The 26,078-nt window shown below is 45.2% G+C and overlaps 1 protein-coding gene across 6 annotated transcripts in view; it reads left to right on the forward strand.

The window, feature by feature from the left end:
- The window catches only part of TRIM9 (tripartite motif containing 9), a 133,302-nt gene extending 109,295 nt beyond the window's left edge, over nt 1–24,007 (forward strand). For 2 of the 6 annotated variants that reach the window (XM_053594603.1, XM_053594604.1), the window contains exons 7-13: nt 848–986; nt 13,523–13,711; nt 16,179–16,220; nt 16,809–16,832; nt 17,623–17,926; nt 20,146–20,311; nt 21,977–24,007. In XM_053594603.1, the coding sequence (XP_053450578.1) occupies nt 848–986; nt 13,523–13,711; nt 16,179–16,220; nt 16,809–16,832; nt 17,623–17,926; nt 20,146–20,311; nt 21,977–22,039 (927 nt within the window). In that variant the 3' untranslated portion in view covers nt 22,040–24,007. The remainder of the gene's footprint in view (nt 1–847; nt 987–13,522; nt 13,712–16,178; nt 16,221–16,808; nt 16,833–17,622; nt 17,927–20,145; nt 20,312–21,976) is intronic. The other 4 variants (XM_053594606.1, XM_053594607.1, XM_053594605.1 and 1 more) reach the window with 3 other exon arrangements.
- The last annotated feature ends 2,071 nt before the right edge of the window (nt 24,008–26,078 follow it).

Below are 26,078 nucleotides of genomic sequence, written 5' to 3' on the forward strand. Positions count from 1 at the left end.
TGTCCCCCCCGCTCACCCCGTACTGTAATGAAAACCTACGTCCTATGGGTTTTAGTCTCTGTGACATTTCCTGAAGTTATCAGCAGAGTTATAAATAGAGTGTGGAGACCACCCTCATTTTGTTCAAGCCTTTTTTTTTTTTTTTTGAGACAAAGTCTCACTGTCGCCCTGGATAGAGCATCATGGCATCATAGCTCACAGCAACCTCCCAGCTCTAGGGCTTGAGAAATCCTCTTGCCTCCGCCCCCCTAGTAGCTGGGACTACAGTCATGTGCCACAACACGCAGCTAGTTTTTCTCTATTTAGTAGAGACAAGGTCTTGCTCTTGAGCCCAGGCTGGTCTCGATGCCTGAGCTCAGGCGAGCCACCTGCTTCAGCCTCCCAGGGTGCTAGGTGTGAGCCACCACATTCAGCCTCAAGCATGGTTTTTCCAAACCACACTGGTGGGTATAGCACTCAGTAGTAGGCATACTATATTGATAAATGCCAAGTTAGTATTAATAAGCATCATCCTAACTATAAGCACCCCATTTTAACTTCTGAGGTCTAGTCTGTTAATAACTGCTGTCCACTAAGCTTCTGGGCTCATGCTAAGGACAAGGGCTGTGCCGACCAATCTGCTGATGGCATCCTCACACCAGCCTCATCAGGCGGACGTTATTGTCCCCATTTTACAGATTAGGAAGAGGCTAATGAAGGTAAATTAAGTGGCCTGATACCTTGCAGGGTTCAAATCCAGATCAGACTGATACCAAAGCGTGAGCTCCCCACTGCTCAGCGGCACTGGCCCCAGGGCTTCCTGCAGGGACCACCCTCAGTGACACCCTGTTGTCTTCTGGCCCCGCAGGAGGTGTATGTGGGGAAGGAGACGATGTGCACCGTGGATGGGCTTCACTTCAACAGCACCTACAACGCTCGGGTCAAGGCCTTCAACAAAACGGGAGTCAGCCCATACAGCAAGACCCTGGTCCTGCAGACGTCCGAGGGTAAGGCCCTTCAGCAGTATCCCTCAGAGCGAGAACTGCGTGGCATCTAAAAGGCTGGCAGCCTGGAGGTAACCCCACCTGCCCACATTGCTGACGTCCTCCCGTGACTTGCTCTGCACTCGGCACAGAGCCGCTGTTCCTCTCCCGCTTTAGAGCCCGTGGGATGTGGAGTGAGCAGCCCAAGGACGCCACGCGGCCGCTCCGCGGCTGGGCCGGCGCTTCCTTCGGCTATGCTGTAACTCAGCTGCAGTTGAAGACGCTGAAAGATGAAGGCCTGAATGTGCCCCCGTGTGTGAGACGAATGCCCCTAGGCTTAGACAGGCCCCCTTCTCCACTTGTGCTGCCTGGAAGGTTCTGAGTTTCTCTGTGGTGCTTGCTCGTTCCTGAAGGTGGGACCTGGGCTCTGTCCAGCTGTGGATTTGTATGACCCAACATGTTTCGAGTGGCGTGGGGCTAGAGCTGTTCTCAGAGGGCCTGTTGCCACTCCTGGCCTCACCGGCGTGGCCAGCTACATTTCCTACCCAAAGCCCCGCCACTGACGCCAGGACGGAGACTTCCTGTGGGCGCCAGACAGGAGGAGACCAGCAAACCCTCTCGTGCCATCTCACCTTGGCCCGTCCCTGTAGTCTGGGTTAGGCTGCGGGGGGCCACCATGCCAGGTTCATCTGAAGAGACCTTCTGTTTCTTGGCTGTACTTTAAACATTTTGGTCATCAAACACAAGCAGTTCGTCTCAGAAGAGAGGCTTGCATTTGATGGCCAGATACAACCCCTGAGGCTTTTAACATTTTCTTTTAAAAGCAAGCCTAACCCCTGAAAAATTAAACGTGCAAAGCAGTGTTTGTGGCCAGTGCCAAAGTATTCTGAGCCCTTGGGGTGTCATCTTAATCATAGAAGTCACCCCCTGATGGCATTCTCAATCGTTTCCCTCTGCAACACTATGTTGATTTGGCTCAAGTTCAAAATGTTAGCTAAAAAGCATCGCGGTTGGAGTTTTTCCCCATTCCCACAAACCTCAGCCCATGCCAGTCACCCTGCACATAGTTCACATGGTTAAAATCAAGCACAACTTCAAACCCCCCAGCCAGGGTGGGAAGCCCGAGCCCCGTGACAACAGTGCTTTGGCTGCAGTTGTAAGTCTAGGGATGGTGATGTTCAAAGAGAAGGACTTGTTCAAGGGAAAATGCCCACGTGACCCGTCCCAGGGAGAGCCTAGTGATGTGGTAGTTAGAGCCCCTCACCCCGGAATTACCATTTTGGCAACTTCTCTCTGGGTTGACCTACCAGCGTGAGAGAATTTGCCTCTTTTCCCAAAATACCATGCTAAATGCTAAAGTCCTCCGAGAGTCTCTCCTAGATGCAATGCAGAAGGCCTCTGCTGGGATGGCCTCATGCCCACGTGTGTGCAGGTGGTTTGAAGAGTGACGTGCGTGGCGGCACAGCAGAGATGCGCGGCAGTGTTCTACCCGTGTCGTCAGACCTGCGGGAAAACTATCTCTTTTCATAATACATCGTGGGAACCATACTATTCTGCTAAACTCAGTTGTTAGCATAGCAGAGCACTTACCGTCTCTCGTGTCACCGGCAGGAGGATGTAGTTTCTCAGTTTCTTTTAATGTTCATGAGATTATGGTGTCTAATTTAATAAATTACAGGATTGGAACTGCGACCCTTGGTACCACAGTCACAGAACTGGGGGTCATTTTCTAGATGAAACAGACGGAACAAGTTCTCTTCCAACAGAGAAACTGTACTGTAGAAATTAATTTCCTCCATGAATTTTATATATTGTGTACAAATACAAGGTATGTATATGAATACAAAGAAAACCTCTCATCATGTAGACATCAGTACTCTGTTCCTGCACAGAAGTGATTTTCTCATGATGAAATAAAGTTCACACACATACTTTCTCCAGAACTTTGGTTTGCTCTATTTGTTTCTCCCTCATTCTAATTCATTCAAACAGTGAGACAAGATTTAGAAATAAGAAAACAGAGTGAATAGTTCACTTAAAAAAAAAGATTGTATCAATTTGTAACAATACAGAAAGCCTATAGAATTAAATAATTATATCCTTTTTTGTTTTTTAGAAATCAATGAGAAAAAAATGCTATTATCAGAGTTTTGCTATAATCACTGCATTTACACTTTATTAATCTTGTTTCCTACAGTTCCTGGAAAGGTTTGCTTTGGAGATTTTTTTTTTCTTTCTGGTATTAGGGGTGGTGGGGTGGTTCATTCTGGCTTTAAAAAAATATTTCATATTCTTTGTAGGAGGAGTTAACCTTTTTTCAAAGTTCAAAACATAAGACTCTGTATCACGGAGTGGTACAGTTTCATATGTGGTAGAATGTCTGACTTGGGAATCTAATATGCACTTAGCTTGAGGTTAAAATTGCTTTCCACTTGTACTGTGTGAACTATCACATAACCTTATGCTGACCTAAAGGTAACCTAATGCAGGGAAGATCAAATGTCTACATTATTTTAAGCTCTGATTATTTTTTCTCAAAAGCAAATTTATCTATGTATCGAGCAGTGTGTAACCAGTGTCCTTTGTATGCTCCACGGTGGGTACAGAGTGTTAAATAGACATGACCCTTGCTTTCCTGGAGTTTACAGCCTAGAGAGAGGGCCAGGCCTTGAGAAATAAACACGCACATAGTTAACATACGTAAAAATCACAATAAACACTGTGAAAAAAGAGGATCAGCAAGAAGATAGAATGTTTATAGGAGAATTGGTCAGGGAAACAATAAAAAGAAATAATTTAATTCAGTGGAAGTTATAAAGAATGTGTTATGAAGAGAGAAGAAAAGCAGCCAAGCAGGGTGGCAAATGCCTGTAGTCTCCGCTACTCAGGAGGCCAAAACACTTGAGCTCAAGAGTTCAAGACCAACATGGACAACATAGCAAGACCCTAGCTCTAAAAAAAAAAAAAAAAAAAAACAGAGAGAGAGAAGGAAAGAAAAATGCACTTTATTATATGAATTCAAGTTTGGTTAGTTCCCTAAAAGCAAAAGATGTAACTAAGATACCCATGCAAAAAAGGCCAGTTGTAGATCTGAACTAAATTATCCTGATTTAGGAAATAGAACAATAAGCAATTCAGCATTTCAATGAAAATTTAAAATAAGGCCCCAAAACTTGGTTGTATATATCTTTAAAGTAATTTATTTAATAGCCATTATAACTGTGTCACAGTCTTTGAAACCGTCTGCAGAGTATCTGATAGCATTCTATAACAAGGCTTGATACGCAGAGTTCTGAGGCCCAGGCTGTGTATGTGAGACAGACTATCTAGCTATAAAACAAAATAGACGAGGCTGAGAACAGGACAGGAAATGTTCCCTTTATTTTTCTCTAGTTACCCCCTTCTGAGCTAAATGCACTGAGACTATTTTTTAATCTGGAGTGAACATGGGATAGAGCAAAGGTAATATTTCTGGGGTTCAGATCACTTACTGAGACCACTGGCTCAGAAGAGGTCCCTTTGCCCTCAGCCCTGTCAGAGCCAGAGTCGCCCTGAGGGGAATGAGAGTGGGATGGTTGCAACCTCTGCCTAAAAAAACACTCCTTAATACAAATCTTTAGGTCCACGTAAAATATTCTTTTCCTTGGAGAGATTCTTAGAAGTGAAATTACTGGACCAAAGCTCTATGTTTCCAAGTAGCTTTCCAGATAGATTTTAACACCAGGGATGTATGCACCATTCCATTTTATTATATCATCTTGATTCTACTTTTTACAATTAAATTTCGACTAACCAGCAGGCTCTTCTAAAAACAAAAATATTTCTAAAACAGTTTTTTAATTTACATTGCCATAGAAGAAACATTCTAATTGTTTTACATCTAATAACAATGCAAACTAAGTTGCAGCGTATTGCAGGGAAAGTGAGCAGGATCTACAGGTGGGGCGTGGGGGTCAGGACGTGGGAGGCTTCCCAGAGAAGGGAGAGGCCTGAACCCAGAATTACTGTGTGCCTTGCGCTGACCACAAAAAGGAAAACGTAGTAATTCAAAAACATTAATTGAGCACCTCAAGTATGTCAGGTACTGAGCTGGGCTTTACCTGCTCTAGAACTTGTTACTCCATCCTAAACTTCATGGCAACTTACTCAGCTCACCTAAAAATCATGGCAACTCACTACCTCCCCTCTCTAGAACAAGATACCCACGCTACTGTCTAGATGGCCATCTGAAAACCAGGAAGGGAGAACAACCATCTCTGATTGGCAGGGAAAGACACGTACAGACACATAAACACACAAACAATGTCCAGGTGCCAAGGCTCCGACACTGGCCTCAGAGCAGAACTGCTGGTCACAGTTCTCACCCAGTTTATGTGCAGGTCCACTGGGCTCACTGGCCCATTAGCTGAGACCACACAGGCTACACGCATCACATCGGGAGAGAGAAGAGAGGGAGTGTTACAGAAGGGAGTAGAGGCTGCTGGCAGCACTGAACAAGAAAAGTAACCAGAAAAACTGAGAAAAGACCAAAATAAAAGAAAGAAAATCAAAAGACAGTATGCATGACCCATGTTCTGATTTAAAAAGTCATGAAGCTGGAAGAGGAAAGCCACCAACTAAAAAGGGAAAAAGAATGTCGTAAAGAACATAATACATTTTAGAAAGATTTCCCTCTAAAACATATGAAATTCCATATATTTTCTGGAATCCTTGGGATTCCTCTGAGGTATTGGGTATATCTCAGAAGGTTTGGGGAAATCACAACATGAAATAAGTCAAAACTCTATTACATAATTTTATCCATACCTATACTTGTATGTAAAATATAAATCCTACTTCATTTGTGTCAAACTGCTGAGAACTTTCTTCCTCATTCATCAAAGGACTCTGTGAAAAAGGACAGCAACACAAAAGCCAGCAAGTATACTTAGGAAACCAAACCCAGCAGAGGAATCGTGTAAAAAGTACCCAGTCCATCTTTCACTAGAAGGTCCTACCAAAAAAAAAGGATTTACTTGTTCTGTTCATCCCAACATAGTTATAGGACTCCACCTCCACACCCATGGATAATGTTTAAGCCCCCCAGCCACACCCACCCCGTTCTCTTGCTGCAACATTCTAACACTCCAGATCTACCCTATGTATTCATTTTCTGCTGCTTCTGCAACAAATTACTACAAACTTGATAGCTTAAAACAACACAAATGTGTCATTTAGTTCTGGAGGTCAGCATCTGAAATGGGTCTCATTGGGCTAATAGTGTCTGCAAGACTGTTTCTTCAGGGGAGAATCTGTTGTCTTGCCTTGTCCAGCTTCTAGACGCCACCTACATTCCTGGTTTATGACCCTTTCCTCCGTCACAGCCAGCAGCCTGGCATCTTCCAGTCTCTTTCTGACTGTGGCCTTCCTATCTTCCTTTCATGGGGACCTTGGTGATTTCCTTGGGCCCACCTGGATAATCACGATAATCTCTTCATCTCAGGAGTCTAAGATCCTTAATTTAACCGTATCTGCAAAGTCCCTTTTGCCATGTAAGGTAATATCCATAAGTTCTGGGGATTAAGTTGTAGGCATTTGGGGTGGACCCTTATCCTGTCTACCACACTCTACAAGGAAACATTATTATTATCCCACTTTACACGTGAAAAAACTGAGCTTTTGCGGTCTGAACATGTCAGACCCAGAACTTTGAGCCTTCCGTGTCCGGCACCGCCTGCTGTGCTGCCAACATTAGCAAAGCGCCATTTGCACTTCACCCGAAGGAGAGAAAGAGAAGGGCACTATCTTAGGTCTGTCCGCAGGTGTCTGAAAATGTCTTGTCAGAACGGAGCAGAGTATGTCACTGTCTCCTGTGCTCAGCCAGAAATAAGGCTTCAATATTTTCAGAGTTAAGAGTTTCGTTGAATAGAATAACAGTGCTGCTTTAAGATGTGCAGGTGGCTGTCACTTCCAGTATAATAGTCAAGTCCCCCTTATACCGTCAGCCCATTTTCCTGTCTCTGTGCCCCTCTCAAGTCTCATCCCAGGTGAGCAGCTCATCGAGGAGGCCCTTGGCCAGTTGGCACCAGTGGCTCCTCCTGGCTGGCAGTGACAGGTCCCTGCCAAGAAAGGGGAAGTTGGAGCCCGTGTTTGAGGCCCTACTTCGAAGCTTCCCCCAAATGAGGTCTCGGTCTTGGAGCCCTGTTTGGGTTGAAACCCCAGAGCAGGTATTCACAGCAGCTTTCTAGCCCCCAGATCTCAACCAGGAGGAAAAGTGGGGAGCAGGGATCAAGGTGATTAGAGAAAAGGGCACTTTCAGCAGGCTTGGTGGCCTGTACTGGCAGCCATCCCCCAGCATTACTCATGACAATGAGTGGGGGATGGGATTCTCGAAATTCCATCTTCGAACTTCCTTTCCAAACAGTGGGCACAGACAGTGCTATTCATAAGACGTAGACTCTTTCTCCCCCGTTAGGTGTCACATCCTGCCACCCCTTCCATGTGGTAGCTCAGTTCCGTGCATCACAGGGAACCACCCAGAAAACATCTCATGGTGCAGGCGGAGCACAGACTCAGGCTTCCATTTGTCTGATACCAAATGGCCTCAGATGCGTCTGTCCAAAAGCTCTTTGCAGACATTTAATAGGGATTTGGTTTGGCTTAAGGACTGCACATTCAAAGCCTAAAGCACTGAGACCCCCCAGAGAAGTTGTCATCTTGTGAGAACAACTCCGCCCAGCTACCCCTGAGGCCAAAATTCCAAAGGAGAGCACTGGTGTGCTTGCCTCTCAATCCCTAAACACCATAGTCCATTGAACTCCCCTGTTTAAAGGAAACAAGAGTCTTCCTCAATAGAGTGCAGGTTTGCAAATGGTATGAGGTCATCTGCTCAAACCTTGGTCACCGCTGGGAACGCAGAGTCTGTGCCTACAGCACAAACCTTATCTTTTGTACATGTCCAGGTCGTAAATGAACAGCGGTAGCCTGGTCACCCCAAAACTTTATCCACCAGAAATTGATCCTCAATCTCTGTCCTCCCCTTCCATGGCTGGAAGTGCCTAATGTGTCCTAAACTCTCTCTGGACTTCAGTCTGCTTATCTCTAAAGCCATGGACTTAGAACAGATGACCTTCAAGTTCTCTACAGTTCATTCCTTGAGGGCTTCTCTCTTCAAAATTACTGTTAAGCCTGTTTCAGAAAATGCTGTGGAAGTGGCATTAGACACCCTCTGCTTCCTCCACACCCCTTAACGGGTCCCAACCTACCACCTGTGATACTGCAAATTCAACATTAATAGAAAATAGTTGATAAGGGATCGTGCAGGGAAAATTGTAGGGCCCACCGAAGATGTTTTGCCTCTGCCTCCACTTTTCTTTTCCTGATCCAGAATATCTGGGCCTCTCTAAAAATAGTTAGAAGAAGATACATTCCCAGAATAAAATTCTAAAGGTGGATAAATCATACCTGACCAAATTTGGGTAAATTTTATGAAATCCAGGGTAAGAGGCACAATGATAGGTTTCAGAGTCCAGGATATTTCCTGAATTTTTCTCTAGGACTGTATCGAAGTCACAGCCCTTTATGGTTCTGGGGAGTACACTTCACAGGTGACACTCTGGGGAACGGCTTAGCTGGTCCTTTAGAATCTTCTGTAGCTATCTGAAGTACAGGAGTCTCCAGTTGTTCTGAAGATAGTTCTTTATAAATTATGCCAGGGGGCTCTAAATTGGAGGGGGGGGCTTGGACGTGAACATGCAGCTGTCCTGGGGCTAGCAAGGGCTGCCTTGTTCTCTTAAAAGAAGGCTTTCAAAGCATTTGTTTCTCCCTTCTCGACTGCAATTAATGCTACCCCTGAGAAAGCTTAAAATACCACTTGTGTTATAAATTATGTACCAGTCGAACATAATTGTGACTTTGGCATCTTACTAGATCATTTAAGAAAACTCAGCCTTTTTCTTCATTCATTTCTTTCTCTTTTAAAATCTTCCCCTCCCCAGCAAATTATTTTACAGCTGGTTTATACTTGAAACTCATCTTAATACTTGGGAAATTCTTAGTGATGGATCCAGCTTCACTGTGCTCTGAAATGCAGCCGTCTTGTGGGACCAGGGCTCGAGGGCCCCCTACGTTAGGAAGTGTTCACAGCTAGACAGCAGGACAGCCAAGGCTTACAGCACAACGCCCATTCGGAGCCACTGCCCGTGTATTTCTCCTCCTCGAATTCCACAAATAACACCTCAAAGACTGTACTTTACATTTTCTTTTTTTTTTTTCTTAATTAAATCATAGCTGTGTACATTGATATGATCATGGGGCATCATTCACTAGCTTCATAAACCGTTTGACACATTTTACATTTTCAAAATACCCTACAGCATCCACAGAAGTCTTCAATACTCTGCACATACATATATGGAATCAGTCAAGAAATGCCACCCCTAGGAACACAAAGCCTGATCAACAATGTATGACACAGATTTTCTCTAAATTTTTATTTTTCTTGCGGTCAGCTCTCCTGCCAGCTTCATGTCCCCCAGCCGCTCACTGCTAATGCAGTCTGCTACCTGAGAGGTGTTCAGTTACTGTTGGCTAATGAACAAGTTAAAGAAACATGCATAGTTCAGGAGGAGGACCCCATCACATCTCCTTGAAGCCAAAAGTCAGTCATTAACGCACACGATCCCAAGCCGATCTTTACTTTGGCGATGCTTGATTTCTCTTTTCAAACTGAGGCCTCTGCCACCAGTTAAACCCCAACCCCAGAAGCCAACCAATCCCAGCTGGGAAGGGAAAGACGTCCAGGGAAGAGCAGGAGGAAAGTAACAGTCACTGGCAGGGTTGAAGGAAAACACGTCTTGACACATTTCTACTGGGAACACAGTCCCATCCCAGAGGTCTAGTCAGGCCTGGGCCAGCACCGTCCGCCACTGACACAGTTTCCCACTGCTTTTTCCTGCTCGGCCGCCTCCCTCGGCAAAGCTCTTCAACCAGACAGGATCAGGGTGATGGAACAGGGTGAGATATTACAAATCTCCTAAGGAGCTACTTGCCTATCTCTAGTGATCTATAAGTTAAAATTTAAGAATCACCATCCTTCCGAGAATTAGCTGTGACCTGAAAGATAGCTCTGTATCATGTATTCTGAAAAAAAATAAAATGAAATAACCTCATGCCTGTCTGTCTCCACTAATAGAACGGTAATGGCTGAGAAGCCCTCTCCGTATCTCAGTAGTTGTATTTTCAAGGGGAGATGAGAAGGTATGTACATCCTTCCTGCAGCTCGTGAGCTTGTCACAGAATACACACTGGGTAGTTCCGAGAACGTTCAACAAGCATTGACTCTGTTTTGACCAAACCAGGGACGGGCAACACTGTTCTCAATATTGTTATGTTGTCTGTGATTCATGCCTTTGAACGTGTCAGGAGGGGCAGGACTAGAAAAGTGAAGGATCTGAAATGCATGCACAGAGAAATGGTTGGAAACAGACTCTATTTAGCTCAGAAAAGGAAAATTTAAAAAGAATTGATGACTGGACTCAAATACTTGAAGAACTAGGGATGTGTTCTGTGAGGTCCCAGATAGCAATGCTATGATTGGTGAGTAGCATTCCCTAAGGGCCACGTCCAGACCAACACAAGCAGTGACTCCAAGCTGGACAGAGCTGGCTGGACGTCCCCAGGGGGCTTCAAGGGAAAGCCTTAGGGTCACTTCTCACCTGTTATTGGGATAAGCATCTGCCCTTCAAGACTCCTGAAATCTCAGACAATATGACTTGGCACAGACGACTTACAGGCAACTGACCGCTGTGTGCCTACGGGGAAGGAGAAAAGGGGAGCTGCTTGTTTAGTTGGGCTGGAATCAGGCGGAAAGTTCTCTCTCTCTCTCTCTGTCTCTCTCTCATAGTTTCATTTGGAAAGTTCTCATGGCAAGGTAGCAATTTTTTTTTCTTTTTAGGAGCTGCCTAGAGAAAACGCGGTAAGCGCCCAGCTGGCAGGGGATGGGAGGTTCTAGGTGGGAAGAAAAGAAAAACTCAGAACGCAAAATAGCATGGGATGATGGTGTATCCAGGGAGTCAGCCTCTCCTAGGAGAGGGTGTAGTTCAAGGGTGAGAGGAATCAAGGGAAATGGGGTCCTCAGGTAAAAGGACAGGAAAAACAAACGTCTTAGGGTCAAGTTCTCAGTCCTGTGACCAGACATAGCTACCCTCAACCCGTCCCCCACAAAAGGTGCCGCCACCAACTCTAAGCTCTTCTCGGTGCCAAGAGTAGAAATGGTGAGTACGGTTCACGCTGGGACTGGACACCCCGGTCTGCGCCCCGTACACATCTCCTCACTGGTTTTCAGGTAACTGTCTGGGGGCTTAGTACTCCCTGAAATTCATCTTCACATGCATGTCTACTCCCTCAGCTTTTAAAGGAACCAGTATTTCCAATATAATGAACCGTTACACCTGGTGAAAAGTGCATTTCCAAGCCAATTCTTCCTTCTAAGGAAATCTTTTACTGACATACACATGGTTATAAATGCCTCCTCTCCCTACAATAAGCCTGTGTCTGTTTGTGGCACTGTGCTGTGTATTTCAAATCTTTCTATTACACTGAAGGGCTAATTTCCCCTTGAGATGAGAACGTGATTTTGGTTTATCATATCTGAACAAAGAAATTATCTTACTTGTCAAGTCATCCAAACCATATGAAGTGTAGGTACAGGAAAACCTTGGCCAGGGCTGGTGGCTGGTGCCTATAATCCTGGCTCTCTGGGAGGCCAAGGCAAGAGGATCGCTTGAGGCTAGGAGTTCAAGACCAGCAACCTGGGCAACACAGCAAGACCCCCATCTCCACAAAAAATAGGAAACTTATCCAGGCATGGTGGCAAATGCCTGTAATCCCAGCTACTCGGGAGGCTGAGGAAAGAGGATCACCCTAGCTCAGGCATCTGAGGTTGCTGTGAGCTGTGATGCTACTGTACTCTAGTCCAGGCACCAGAGCAAGATCCTATCTCAAAGAAAGAAAGAAAATTTGAATGTATTATTCTTGGGAATGCAAAGTCTTAACTCCATAAATGGTAATGCCTTTTCTCTGAGATAGTTTGTACTTTTCTAAAAAAAAAAAAAAACTTCCCCCACAAACACCTCTAAAGCCTGAAAAGCTAGCTTTAATATTATAAGTTCAGAAATGAAAATGAGGCTGACTCTTGGCAGTATTACTTTAAAATTTGCCATTGCCTTGCTCTGAGCTCTTCTGAGTGTCTGCCTGCACAACACCAGTTATTTTTGCTGGAACGTTCACCAAGTGGCAGAAGAAGGGCATGTTTACCAAAAAGAGCAGCTAGCGGACTTAAACCAGAAACACGTTCACAAGAACACCTCTAGCACCGAGATTACATTTTTCAAGGAAAAGAAATGTCCTTGGTGGTTTGGACATGAACTTTTACCTTCCTGCCATCTGTATCCTCTACATTATTACTATAAAACTTCAGTTGGTTCATTTCTGAGCACCAGCTCTTGTTTAACAAGAGAAAGGTTGAATTTAGAGAAACTAATTCACACCAGAAAACCAGATGAAGTGATTGATAATTCCTTATTCTGATTTAATAACAATCTTCCTAAAAGACCTAACTATCTGAAAAGAAACAGACATTTTATTGCAATGCGCCTCACCACTGCCCACTGCCTGATTACTATCAGAGAACTAAAATCGGACAAATGATGGCCCTCCAGTGTAACCATGATTCTGAAATGGCCAAGGCGAGTCTCCTCTGAAATCTGCCCAGCCCTGTCTTCCCGAGGCTACACCTTTCCTCTACTGTTCACAGACCCAGCCTTGAGTGTGCTGGTAGAGAAAACCTTCTACACCTAGAAATGGAACAGGAAACAGTTTACAAAACTGGCTTGGTGCCTGTAGCTCAGCAGCTAGGGCATCAGCCACATACACCAGAACTGGCGGGTTCGAATCCAGCCCGGGCCTGCCAAATAACAATAACAACTACAACTACAACCAAAAAATAGCCGGGCATTGTGGCAGGCGCCTGTAATCCCAGCTACTTGGGAGGCTGAGGCAAGAGAATCGCTTAAGCCCAAGAGTTTGAGGTTGCTGTGAAGCCACAGCATTCTACCCAGGGTGACATAGTGAGACTGTCTCAAAAAAAAAAAAAAAAAAAAAAAAAAAAGCCCTCATGTCCTGCACAGAAACCTTTAAGGAGGCTGTTGGATAGGTAGTGACATATAGGGTAGCTGAAAGGGGGTGAAATATTAACCTACTCTTGGTCATCAGTGGGTAAAATTTCTAAATTCAACTCTAAAAAATATTTCATTTAACAAATATTTTTCCTAAAAGGAAACCTTTTAATAATTTTACTACTACTAAAAACTGGGGGGAAATGAAAACAATTGCCTGCGATGTCCTCTGGTCTTGGGTCCTGACCTGCCAAGAATTCCCTCCCTGCCCCCAGGCACGCTGCGTGTGACACCCCAGGGAAAGATGGGCTCTGTGTAAGTGTACCGTGAGGGCAGGTCTTGGGGAACTGTGCGTGGATAGCTAGGAGATTTCTGATCACTAGTTTGCATTGATCTTACATCTAGACACAGATTCAGAAGAACAGACCCTCCCTTTTCCAGTGCCTTCGGAAAGATTGCCGCTCCGTAGGATGAGCCCTTTCTCCTCCACCCTTAGTCTTCAGCCCAGCTTCCTGGGGAGGTCCTACTTTGATTTCCGGCCCTCACCCCACCAGCTGAGCCTGCATTCCTCTTTGCAGTCCCTCAATGCACCGGGTGAGCCGAGCCTAAGACCTCTCCCCCATCTCTGTGCCCTGATGGCATCTCAGTGCGTGTTTTGGTCTTGCCATTCGTCCGCGTGGTGCAGGGGATGAGCTAGTCTGTGTCTGTGGCCTGCTTCGGGTATGAGGAGCACTGGGGGATGGAGCTCTGTGGCATTCCCGTCTGTGTGGCGCAAAGAGCACCCATGTGGCTGTGGTCTGTGTATAATGCATTGGGAAGTGACGAGTGCAGTTGTTCTTTTTGCACAAGCTGGTACTACCGGAGATAACTGGCTGTCATCACATGCAGGGCACAGCACGGCTCGGGCTAGCTGGCGTAGGCCGTGGTGGTCATGTGGAGGGAAGTTTGCAGCCCCTCTGGATCCAGGAAACCAGCTGTGTCTGGGAGACTGGATCAGTGCATCAAGCCTGGAGTGGTCTGATTAAACATAGACTCAAGAGATCTTTATTGACAAAATAAAAGTAGACACACAGCAACAGCAGAATGTACCCTAAAACCAGGCAAACCAGAGAGCAGAAAGAATTAAAAGAGCATTTTCTGGGAAAGCCCATGCTCACTGCTCGGACAGTCGGGCTCGTGGCTGAGTGTTTTTCTAGCACAGGGAGGGACCACTGCTACCTGAATTAGAAACCTTAACTCCTGACGCAGAAAGATCTGATCCCATAATCAGAAAGTCTGACCCCCTCCAAGTTTTCCATAGCCGGGCCCGTTGTGATGTGGCTTACAGCTGACTCCAAGGAAGCTAAGCTTGTATTAGCCTGGCAGTGAACCCTGTCTAGCAAATAAAATCTTAAACTATCCAAGATCCAGACCTATTTGATCTCTTCAGGACTATATTATAATCATGGATACACATAACACACATTTCACATTTCCAAAGGTTTCTTTTGCTTTTTATTTTATTTTTGCTCATCCCATATCCTGGAATGAAGAAGGCCACAGCATGTCAGTGCAAAAAGGATGCAGGGACTTCAAGCTCTCTTTAAAATGACATTTTTCTTTGTGCTTTTTATGTTTCTTATTGTGTTTCTGTGCACTACCGGCTTTCCAACATGCTTTGTTATGAAACTATTTTCACTTGTGTCCAATGTACTGAAATACTGTTACAGTCTTTGTAATGTATATTGTCTCGAGAATAAAATGAGTGTGGGTTTGGGGATATTTGATGGGTGTATTTAGCAGCATTGTTCTAGTTGTATCATTGAATCTTAAATGTATGACAGTGTGCTTAAAGGAGTGTAAAAAGATTTTAGAATATTTGTTTTGAAAAAGAATTGCATGAGGCATGATTCATTTAAAAAATTAAAAGCCCTATTCATATTCTACAGATTTCTAAAGCTGGGTAGGAGAGTCAGTTTTAAAAACCTGGGCATTCCATATTCATTGTGCTTCAACACAAATAGAAATTGAAGTGACAATCACAGAAAGTAAACATAAAAGTCAGGAGTTGGGAGAAAATGATTCTTTTGTATGGCATTCAAAACACACACGTAAACAAACTAACCAAAAGTAAGGTTGTGATCTTTACATTTTGATTGTACCTCAGTGCTTGGTCCTTTTTTATAGTAAGTTGCTTTTTTAATTCTCGTAAAATTATTTCGAGTCAGTGTGTTAGTGTGTCTTTGTTTTAGTAAGGTCCTTACTAAGTTGGTTAAAATTTTTTTTCTTTATCCCCAAGTTCTTGTCAAAACCGCATTTTCTAGATGAGTCCCCAGTACTACTGGAAATTGAGGGTCACACAACTTTGCACATTTTAAGACTGGAAAGTCTTCCTCCACCCCAGTGCAGCTTTTGTGCGGTTGGGGAATCCAGATTTTAGGGGAAGGAGAGGTTTGTAAAAGTTCCGCAGGTGATTTCAGTTAGCTGTGAGCCCATCCTTTCCCCAGGTGAGAAGGGTTAATGGAGCAAAGCGGTCTCTGACGGAGAGGGGTAATTTTACTACATACAAATTGCCATTATGAATAGTTACCAGGTGTAACGATCACATGACACATTTGGTTATATGTGTATTAATTATGTTGGACTTGAGTGACAGCAAAGACCTTTTGCCATAACCAGAGTTCGAAGCAGATGACAGTGATCCAGAATTCTATCAATATCCAGTTTATCAATCTCCATTTCAGTGGGGCAAGTTTTTCTCATTTAAAAAGTCAGTTTTCTGAATATGGAAACTTTAGAGGAAAAGATTGAACTTGGGAAGTGATGAAAACATAAGCTGCTGATGACAGAATCAATGGGAGGAGGATTTATTAAAAGGTAAAAAGATGCACTTTGTTTTAAAGCAGAGAAGTAGTTTTTACCCAGCAAAGTCAACTAACATAAAAAGGGCTTTTTTTTTTTTTTTTTTTTTCATGAATCAGGCCTCTGGTGACTATGTTCAGCTGGTATTTTTTAAGTGTATACAAATAATTTTTATTAAGCTGGTTGTTTCATAGCTTTGATGTGTAGTATCTCTTTATAGGAGGCAATTTTGAGACACAGCCTGCACCTTACTCTCAATTAGGCAAGTATTACCTGTTGTGATTGTCACCTTTGATTTGTGTGATTGGTACGCTCGATTTCTTTCACAAAATAAATGGCAGCAGCTTGTTGTCTGTCAATAAAATTGTCTAATTGTCATTCTAATTCCATGATAAGCGTTGCTCAAGGTTTTTTTTTAAGTTACTTTATTATAGAAGTGAGATTTGAGGTGAAGTTGTTCTTAAGTAATTTTTCTTTTTTTCTTTTTTTTGCATTTTTTGACCAGGGCCAGGTTGGAACCGCCACCTCTGGTATATGGGGCCAGCGCCCTACTCCTTGAGCCACAGGCCCCACCCGTTGCTCAAGTTCTTAAAAGATGCCTATAATTTTTTTGGTTGTACTTCAAAGCTTACCTCCCCTCTCCCCCCGCCATTTTCTTACACACCAGTGCAAAGCACTCTTTAGGAGCAGTGAATGTGGGTAAAGGACGGTCAGACCGCCTGCTGTCCTGTATGTGGCATTTTAAATTAAGCCCATTTTGAGTACTCGGCTATCAAAAGAGGCTTGTTTTCTTATCCGTGTCAATTTTGCTTCCTGTCTCCTCCATGCTTTTCACTTGGAATGACAACAGTTGACATTAAAAAGCTGTTAGCAGGTATGGAATAACCTTATTCTGTTACAAATGGCAGAGACCACCGTGCATGGGAGGTGGCTCACAGGTCCAATAAAAGAGCAGTCACATCTCAAGTGTATTGTTCGCATGCGGGATTTAGAACTTGAGGCACAGCAGGTGCACAGAGACGGGGTTCTCTCTGTACCTAATGTCCAGAATACCTACTGCTTCAACAAAGCATCTTATCTCACATGCTAGTTTTAGGAGTAACACGCAAACTGTGCTTTTAAGTGATGAGGAAGGCACCTGTCCGGTGTCCAAGTCACAATCACTCATGAAAATTAATTTGTGTTGCTTAGAGCCCCGCGCTGTGACGTTCAGGAGAGCTGCGGGAATTCTCAAAGCGACTAGATGGTGGCTCTTCTGCCGAGGGCATGTTTCCCGATTTCACTCCTTAGGTCTTGTCCCTCCTCCATCCAGGACTCCAGCTCCACCCCCCACCTCACCCCAGGGGTTACACAGGCATCTTAGCGTCCCCTCTCCCTTTATGTCCCTGGGGCACTGTTCTGCCAGCCACCAGGAGAAGGGACTTACACCTTCCAAAATCGATGCCACTTCACTCCTAGATCCCCTGGCTGCGAGTGCCATCCGGCCAGGTTACCCCAGCTGACCGGTCGTGTGTCCTATCTGCTTCTGGCGTAGAGTACAGACTCCCAGGACGCCCCGGACCCTCTCCGGCGTGGCAGCCTGAAAACGCCCCTGCCGTGCCCTGCCCCCTGCCCAGGACTGTCCCTGTGTCGGTAATAACCCAGTCCCCTTCTGTTGTTCCCAGTGGCCTGGTTTGCCTTCGACCCCGGCTCGGCGCACTCTGACATCATCTTCTCCAACGACAACCTGACGGTGACCTGCAGTAGCTACGATGACCGGGTGGTGCTGGGGAAGACGGGCTTCTCCAAGGGCGTTCACTACTGGGAGCTGACCGTAGACCGCTACGACAACCACCCCGACCCTGCCTTCGGCGTGGCGCGCGTGGACGTGCTGAAGGATGCCGTGTTAGGGAAGGACGACAAGGCCTGGGCCATGTATGTGGACAGTAACCGGAGCTGGTTCATGCACAACAACTCACACACCAACAGGTACCCTGCAGCCCCGACCAGGCCGCCTGCGCGTCGGCTTCTGGGCAGGAGCGGAGCCCCAGGGTTAGAAGACCCAGAACCTGCCCACGGACCCCGGGAGGGAAGCCAGCCAGCTCCTCTTGGCTCAGCCCATCCTGGGGGCTCGTTTTTTGCACAGAGACAGAGCTGTGAGCCCTCCCCTGGGCCCGTGGTGCTCTCCTAGCCCTGGCTGGACACTAAGATCCCTAAGCATGTCCACCGTAGGAGGACAATCCCGAGGCCTGGACCCAAACCTGCCCCTCACCAGAAATGTGCTTTGGAACAAATTACTTCATTTTTCTGCACCTTAGTTTCCAAATCTTTCAAATTAGTGTAATATTTTTCAATGCAAGCGTGTTCTGAAATGTAAATGAGATGTGTGAAAACGCCTCACACTGAGGGCGCCTGGAAACAGAGGCCGTTGCTCTTAGTAGTAAGACTCATTCCATCCTACAGACGCTGGTTTGGATAGTTCACACTGGGGAACTCCCTGGCTATTATAAAGATGGGGAGCACCCCTTTATACTGAGTGCTGAGGGAAGAGAATATAGGAATGTCCTTAAGGGTTTCCTCTACCTCCAAAATACAGACAGTTACAATTTAACACAGGCTGTAATTTTTTCCCTGGATTTCCTTTTTCATTTGGTTGTGTTCTCATCTTCAAATGTATATTTTTTACAAATTTCCTAGGCAGAGAAGGATCATGGATCCTGGTTCACCTTATTCTCAAATTTCCCAACGATACACTTTCATGGGTGTTTCAAGAAAGAAAAAAAAATACAGTGGTGTCTGATGACGTAAAAGCCAAGGCAGCTAGGCAGACCCCACTATGTCAGCCTCCGCTGTGTCTCATCCCCAGCCCTTCTCTAGCCACGTCCTCCTGCTCCCTGGAATATTTTCTACACAACTCCGTTCAGCCGTGCCTGCTGGCTGTCACTGGCAGTGCACACACACACCATTGCAACTTGGTAACAAGTCCGATGGGATATAGGCAAGCACCTGCCTTCAGTGACTGCCACTCAGGGCAACCCTCTGTCACTAGATTTCTGATGCCATCACCCACCTGGCACACTTTTTCCCTTGTAGCATCTTTATTTTGAGTGAGAGAGTGAATAATAACAGACCCTCACCCTGTGCAGAGACGCACAGTCTTAGAGCTGAACACACCTGCTTGCACTCACCTGTGTGTCACATGGGTTTTCTTTGCTCAGCCTGTGAACTAAGGAGATGCACTCTGTAAGCCTGTCCTCTGGCGTCCAGTGACCGTGTACAGTTTGTGTCCTGTGTAAACAAGGAAGCAAGTGACACTCTCACCTTCTGTGCTCTGCTGAGTTGAGAATGAAGCTCAGTACTGCCAGATCTCAAAATGGGAGGAAGGACACATCCGATTAGCCATGTTTTAATGGCATTTTGCGAAACTACCAATTGAAGCAGAAGACACATTGCATTATAAAACGACATTAGCTATCCAGCTTCCTTAAAATCACTACCTTACCTGCAGCATGAGTATTTCACTTTGCAGGGAAGAATCCTCTCCTTTGATCTCATTTTAAAGGGAGCGACTCTAATGGCTTAATTACGATGCGGCAAGACAAAAAAATAACCATCTTTCTGGAATGCGTTTTTCTATTTAACGGGTAACAGAAAGCCTAAACTCCAAGTTCTCATGCAGAGAACTGGTGCATGAGTTTGACCTAAGTGCTTCTTTATTCTGACTTTCAAATTAAGTCATTTTGTATTTAGTGATGTTTGATTCACACCCTTCTTTCTGCAAGGTGAGAGACACTCCTATAGACAGAACGCTGATAGCCTAAAGGCCAATTTTTTTCTTTAGTCTTTGAGTCAGATCACTAAGTTTTGTCTCCCTCCCCTGGCTCGGTGCAGAGATCCTTGATGAATGAACTCACATCTCAGCAACAGCAGAGCAGCCCCTTGGTGGGGCCACATATCTCCTCCAAGGGACTGAACGTTGGGGGTGGAGGAGGGAGAACTCTCACTGTCCTGAAGTACAGGCTTTCACGCAGCCCGTAAACAGGTTTATGCATGTCTGCAGTATTAAAACTTTACCTGAGAGGCGTGGTTAGGGGGAAAATGTTTCAAAAGGTGGAGGGGAGACAATAATTATAAACAGGCTGAGAAACACTGGGGGCCTCTAGAGTGACAGCAAGTAAGTGAAACCCAGTGTTTTTCTTTTCCCACAGAACTGAAGGAGGGATCACGAAAGGGGCCACAGTCGGGGTCCTCCTCGACTTAAACAGAAAAACCTTGACATTTTTTGTCAATGACGAGCAGCAAGGCCCCATCGCCTTTGAGAACGTGGAAGGGGGCCTGTTCTTCCCTGCTGTCAGCCTGAACAGGAACGTGCAGGTAAGCGCCCTACCCCAGAGTGAAGCCTCCTCTGCCCATCCCTGCCTGCCTTCATTCATTCATTCAACAAATATCTGTTGGATGCCTTTAAAATGCCAGGCACTGTTATAAGCATTTGGGACACATAAGTCAGGAAAAAAACAATCATCTTACCATTATAGAGCTTGCATGATAGTTCTAGGACAGACAATGAATAATAGCACAATTACACATTGATTATATGGTGTGTTAGAAGGTGATTAGTGCAATAGAGAGAAGACCATGGGTAGGGCAAGGGTGCTGGAGAGGAGAGGGGAGTTGCCGTCTCAAACAGGCCTTCCTGCAGACGCAGGTGAGCTGAGCCTAACAGTGTGGAACTTTCCAGGTAGAGGGAACAGGCTTGCAAAGTTTCTACAGCATGAGGGACGAAGTCACCGCCCTGCCAGCCATTGTCAGAACTTAGATTTCATTTCCCTCCTGAGCCGGGCCTCTGACAACCATGAGCCTCACTCAGCAGATGGCTGCCTCAAGATGGGGCTCAAGAATCAAAACCCTGCAGGAGATTGTTGCCCCACCCAGAAACAGAGTCTTAGAAACTATTAAAAATATCTATACTGTTGTCTGTCAGTAAGTGCTGCCCAGGGACACCTGTACTTCTCTCTTCCTGCAAGGAGATGGGGTTATCTGGGAGGCTAGAATCTTATCTTTCAGAGTTCAGGCTCTAGATGAGGTGAAACAAACAAACGAATGAAAACATAATTGCCATAGAAGTGAATCTCAGAAAAACTGCATTAAAAGTTTAGCCATTTCCCTTTCAAAGAATATTACACTAGAGCCTCGTTGGTGATTTTTCAGAGTAAAGACTCAGGCAGGGGAAGACAGAGACGAGATGTGTGACATAGTTCAGTGCTGTCCACACAGCTGTCCATCAAGGTTTACAGCTGGGCAGAGGTTGGCAACATAGCGTAAGACCATGTTGCATCATAACTGGCCGTCGTGTGTCCAAACCCAGAGAGGAAGGCTTGCCCCTGGCAGGATAACCAGGAGACAACGAATAAGGGAAGGGCTGTCTTCGTTAATCTGCCCCCTGCCCATGGATGTGGCAGTGGTTACTGTGGTGTGGCTGACAGGCATCACTACCCCCAAATCAGTATCTGTGTCAGTAGCTCAGTAGGTAGAGCACCGGCCACATACACTGAGGCTGGCGTGTTCAAACCCAGCCCAGGCCAGCTAAAACAATGATGACTGCAACAACAAAAAAAGAAAATAGCCAGGTGTTGTGGCAGGCGCCTGTAGTCCCAGCTACTTGGGAGGCTGAGGCAAGAGAATCGCTTAAGCCCAGGAGTTGGAGGTCGCTATGAGCTCTGAGGCTACAGCACTCTACCAAGGGCAACATAATGAGACTCTGTCTCAAAAAAAAAATCTGCATCAGTCGGAAGGAACACAATCCCCCAGAATCCTTAAAAAGAGACCAGTGTCTGAGAACCATGTAGTCAAGTGTCACCAGGATTTGGAAGCCCACCATGGTGGCCAGGCTCTTACCACAGGCAGGATTCTGATAGAATTCTCTCCAATGTTTGTAAGTGTAGATGTTAAAAAGAAGTTAGGAAAAACACCCACTGTGTGCTATATTTGGGAGCTGGGGGGGACGGGCTTCCTCGCAGGACTCACAGTCTCCTTCCCCAGGTCACGCTTCACACTGGGCTTCCGGTCCCCGACTTCTACTCCAGCAGAGCGTCAATAGCCTAAGGATGTGCCCTGCAGGTGCCAGCTGCCTATTCCCACCTCCACCTGAGGGGACAGCCAGGAGCCCCACCGATGGGATCAGGAGAAGGGGAAAGCTGGTCCTCTACAGCCCCACAGCCACAGCTCTGCCCCTTGTCCTTCAAGTCCTCTCTGCTGTCACGCCGCGTTGACGTCATGTCCAGCAATGCTAACCAGCAGAGGACCTGGACAGCCCACCCTCCCTGTCCCTTCCTAGCCACTCCCAAATTTTGCTTTTATTTCACTTAATTTTTTATGTAGGTGATTTATATTATGTTTCTTTTCTGATCAGGTTGTTGGTGACCTAGTGAACTGTCACTTCCAGGAGAAAACTTCTCCTGCTAACTTTTTCTTAAGCTTTGTCAAGCCTCAGAGTTAGAGGGGGAGGTCTGAGCTGAAGTTGGAGCTTACAGCTCCCCTCCTAGGATGTCCTTGCCGTGTGCCTCTCATGCAGGGTCAGCTCTGCACAGCTCACCTTTGCGGGCTGGGCACAGTGACTCTAGTATTGACAAGTTTTACTGCGCATTGAAGCACAAAAATATCAGCTCCATGGGTTCACGGCAGGGTAGGCTTATTAGGGTGGCCCTATAACTAGGTCAAGCCAGAAGCCCTGGCCACTGTACAAAATGAGACAGTCTCTGGACATAGGCTAACCAGGGCACTTGCTAATTTGGTTCATTTAGTATAAACTTTTCATTGAGAAGCTACTTTTCATTGAGAAGCTTCATTGACCAGGCACTGTTCTAGACACCAGAACACTGTGTTCTAGACACTGTGGGGACACAGGTGGACAGACAGGCACATCTTTGCCCTTCTGGAGTTTATAACCTAGCAAGAGAACAAAGCAAAAATAATTACAAATTGTTATATGTACTAGAAAGGAAATAGGTGAGGGTCAAAGGGGCTCATTGCAGAATCTTTTGGGTTTCCTAGAATGATGCTAAGAACCCACACTTTCTGGCCGGAGCACCAGAAAGGTGCCCACTCAATGCCTAGTCAACTGCGCTACTCTCATCATGGCACCTGCTGCCAGCACATCACAGAGCCCTTCACTGGTAGAAATGCTGTTGGCATCCTTATTTGCTAATGCTGCAATGATACTAAGCCTTAAAAACATGATGAAATAAAAACAACGAGCGGAAAGCAGAGGATCCATTCTCAGTAATGGGGATACTGAGTTGCAGGCCACAGCACCCACATCTCAGGATAAACATGCCTGTCTCCACGGAGACTGTGCCTGTTCACATGACACTCCATCCACTCTGCTGCCGTTCACAGCCTGGACTGCAGGACTAGTCCAAATGCTGTCTGGGGAAATGTGGGCATGTCTGTCATCATCACTGACAGCAGAACAGCAACGCATGCGTCATGTGTATAGAGATGGACCCATCTAAGTTACTCTCCAGATTCTTTAGTTTGACATGAAGTTTTATGAAAGGTAGGACTTGGAAAGAAGTCCTTATTAGTTGTCTAAATATTTTCCAGTGAGCCAAGAAATTCACCATGAAAATCAAGAAAAATAAAAGAGATAGTATGGGAAAGCTAACAAAAGCTTTGGCAAAAAGTAGTATATGTAAATAGCTAATTATTTACCTTTGTGCTTACTTTATTTAGATTATTTCTGTCAGTTACAATCAGATTTTCTAGTTAATTGTACCTAATTTATTGACTGGGTGCTATCCTGTTTATTTCTATCTTGGTTCTCCTTGGCTACAGGGAAACTCAGTTGCAGGGCAACACTAGTTCAATATTTGATTTACTCTCCCAGGAAACTCGATGGCTGGGCCGCTGTAGACTCACTCTTGTTCTTTATTAAATTCCTCATGCTAATTAGATTTCTAGTGACTTATAACATGTAGTTTACACTGAATTGCAATTATAGATGCATACAGCTGCTGTACTAGAAAAAAGTTGTCATTTCTGGCGTGCCAATAAATGATTTTTATGAGCGAACAAAATGTCTCTGTGGAATTTTAGTTTTTACCTATTTGGGGTGACAATTCATCTTTGCCAGAACAATATTTCTTGCAGAGTCCCCCAGAGCTTGTGAAAACCCAGGCTCTTTACCCCATTTCCTTCAGAGCCTGGTACTGTCTGCTGGTTTTATTTCTCCTCTGAGCCCTAATTTGATGTGAAATTTCCACAGTTTAGTTGCAGTTGGGTCTACCCCCAGAACTGAGGACTTGACCTACAAAATGTAGTGTCACTGACTTTTTCAAACCTGGATCCTTTAATATTTCTTTGAATGGTTCAACCATCAAAGTTGTTTTAAAATAATTACAATACTATCAATCTCCCTGATGTTCTGATTAGCCTTTTAAAATGAACTTTTTTGTTAAAGGAAAAGTCTTACCTAAAAGTCTGTGATCTGGGTTATAACCCCAGTGGTGGCAGCTGCAACTCACTCCAGTTTCTGCCCTGTCCTCCTTCCTTCCTCTGCAGGCTCCATTTCTCTCCCACCCCTTCTCTGTTCTCTGCCTAATGGAACACATCACCCATTTTTGCTCTTCTTGTGGTACTGAGGTTAATGGAAACTCTGATCCCCATAATTTCGTGTAGGAGTAATTAAGTGACTTGCAAGAAACCATCCTATTGTCTAGAAATGAGAGCTTTTTCTCCCTTGCCTCTAAGGTGGACGTTACTATTGAACCCAACTATTCAACTCTTTGATAAGAGGCGAGGGCTTACAGCTAAGTCAGGATTTCTGATTATGAATCAAGGGAACTAACTATATGCTAATTGAAGCAAGTTCTCAGGTCCTACTATCTTATAATTTATATAAATGCATCAAGGACTCCTCTGTATATGCCTCAAATGTGTGTCCCAGGTACTGCCCCTGAGACCGATGTTTAGGGAAGTGTGGATCTGATACAATACATCACACATAACTGAGGCTACCTAAATCTTGCATTTATTTGAAAAGCAAGCTTTTAGGACAAATACAGAATTTATAGAACTGAATTCAATGCACAGAAACATCAATCTGGACCTCTTGGTCCATTGCTTCTCCACCTTGCCACAGCTGAGCTGAGAAAAACTACAGAAACAGGTGTCTAAGGAGCACTTACCTAGAAAAAAAAGAATGACCAACATTTATCAAATTTCCCTTACAGAAGCAGAGATCACAGAATTAGATAGTGGTGATGGTTGCATAATTTTGTGAATATACTAAAAACCACTAAAAAGTATACTTTAAGAGAGTGAATTATATAGCATATGAATTACCACTCAATCCAAATAAATAAATAACCAGAGAGAGAGAGAGAAAGTTTCCATGACATGTTCAAGGATCTCCAGAGCTGGAAACAAAGTGCACAGAGGCCATCAGGAGCCCTGTCCTGGGCCCTGCCGGCCAGATGCTGCCCTCTGTAGAGGCCGTGCTGCAGCATGGTCACGATGGGGCCGCGTCTGACCAGACCCTGAGTCTGATGAGGACTCTTTCTACAGCCTCCTTCAAACTACCTGAAACAGTCTGGGCCTACTTCCTTCCCCATAGCTGTCCAGATGCTTCTGTAGCCCCATCCTCTGAGACAAAGCCCAAAGCACAGGGGCAGAGTGTCCAGGACCTGGGATCTGACCTCCTGACCCTGAGGAGGCTGCAGGTGCACTCCCCCACCTTCCTTCTCTGCACCCACCATCCCTTAATAAATGGTAGGGCTTTCATTTGCTTCCTCTTCCTGCCTGCTGGGGACTCCCTCAACCTGCCCCTTTCCTGAGGGCCACAGTGGAGGAGAGATCAGGAGAACTGGCTGCCACTAAGGGAGCAACTCAAATTATCAGCAGGTCCCCACCCTCAGCGGTGGAGAATCTGCTCATGTATGGTTTTCCTTCTCCCATCAGGTAAAAATTAACATTCGGTGTGATATCTAACAAGGTTAATATTTAAGTTGACGTTCTTGCCTTTTTTTTCCTCTCAATGTTTTTTAGAATTCTCTAATAACTAATAATAATTATAATCTAATTAATAAATGCACTGAAGGTTCCATTTTAAAACCTATTAACTTACAAGCCAATATAGTTTAAT

The sequence above is a fragment of the Nycticebus coucang genome, chromosome 6, assembly GCF_027406575.1.
Source record: "Nycticebus coucang isolate mNycCou1 chromosome 6, mNycCou1.pri, whole genome shotgun sequence".
NCBI lineage: Eukaryota > Metazoa > Chordata > Mammalia > Primates > Lorisidae > Nycticebus > Nycticebus coucang.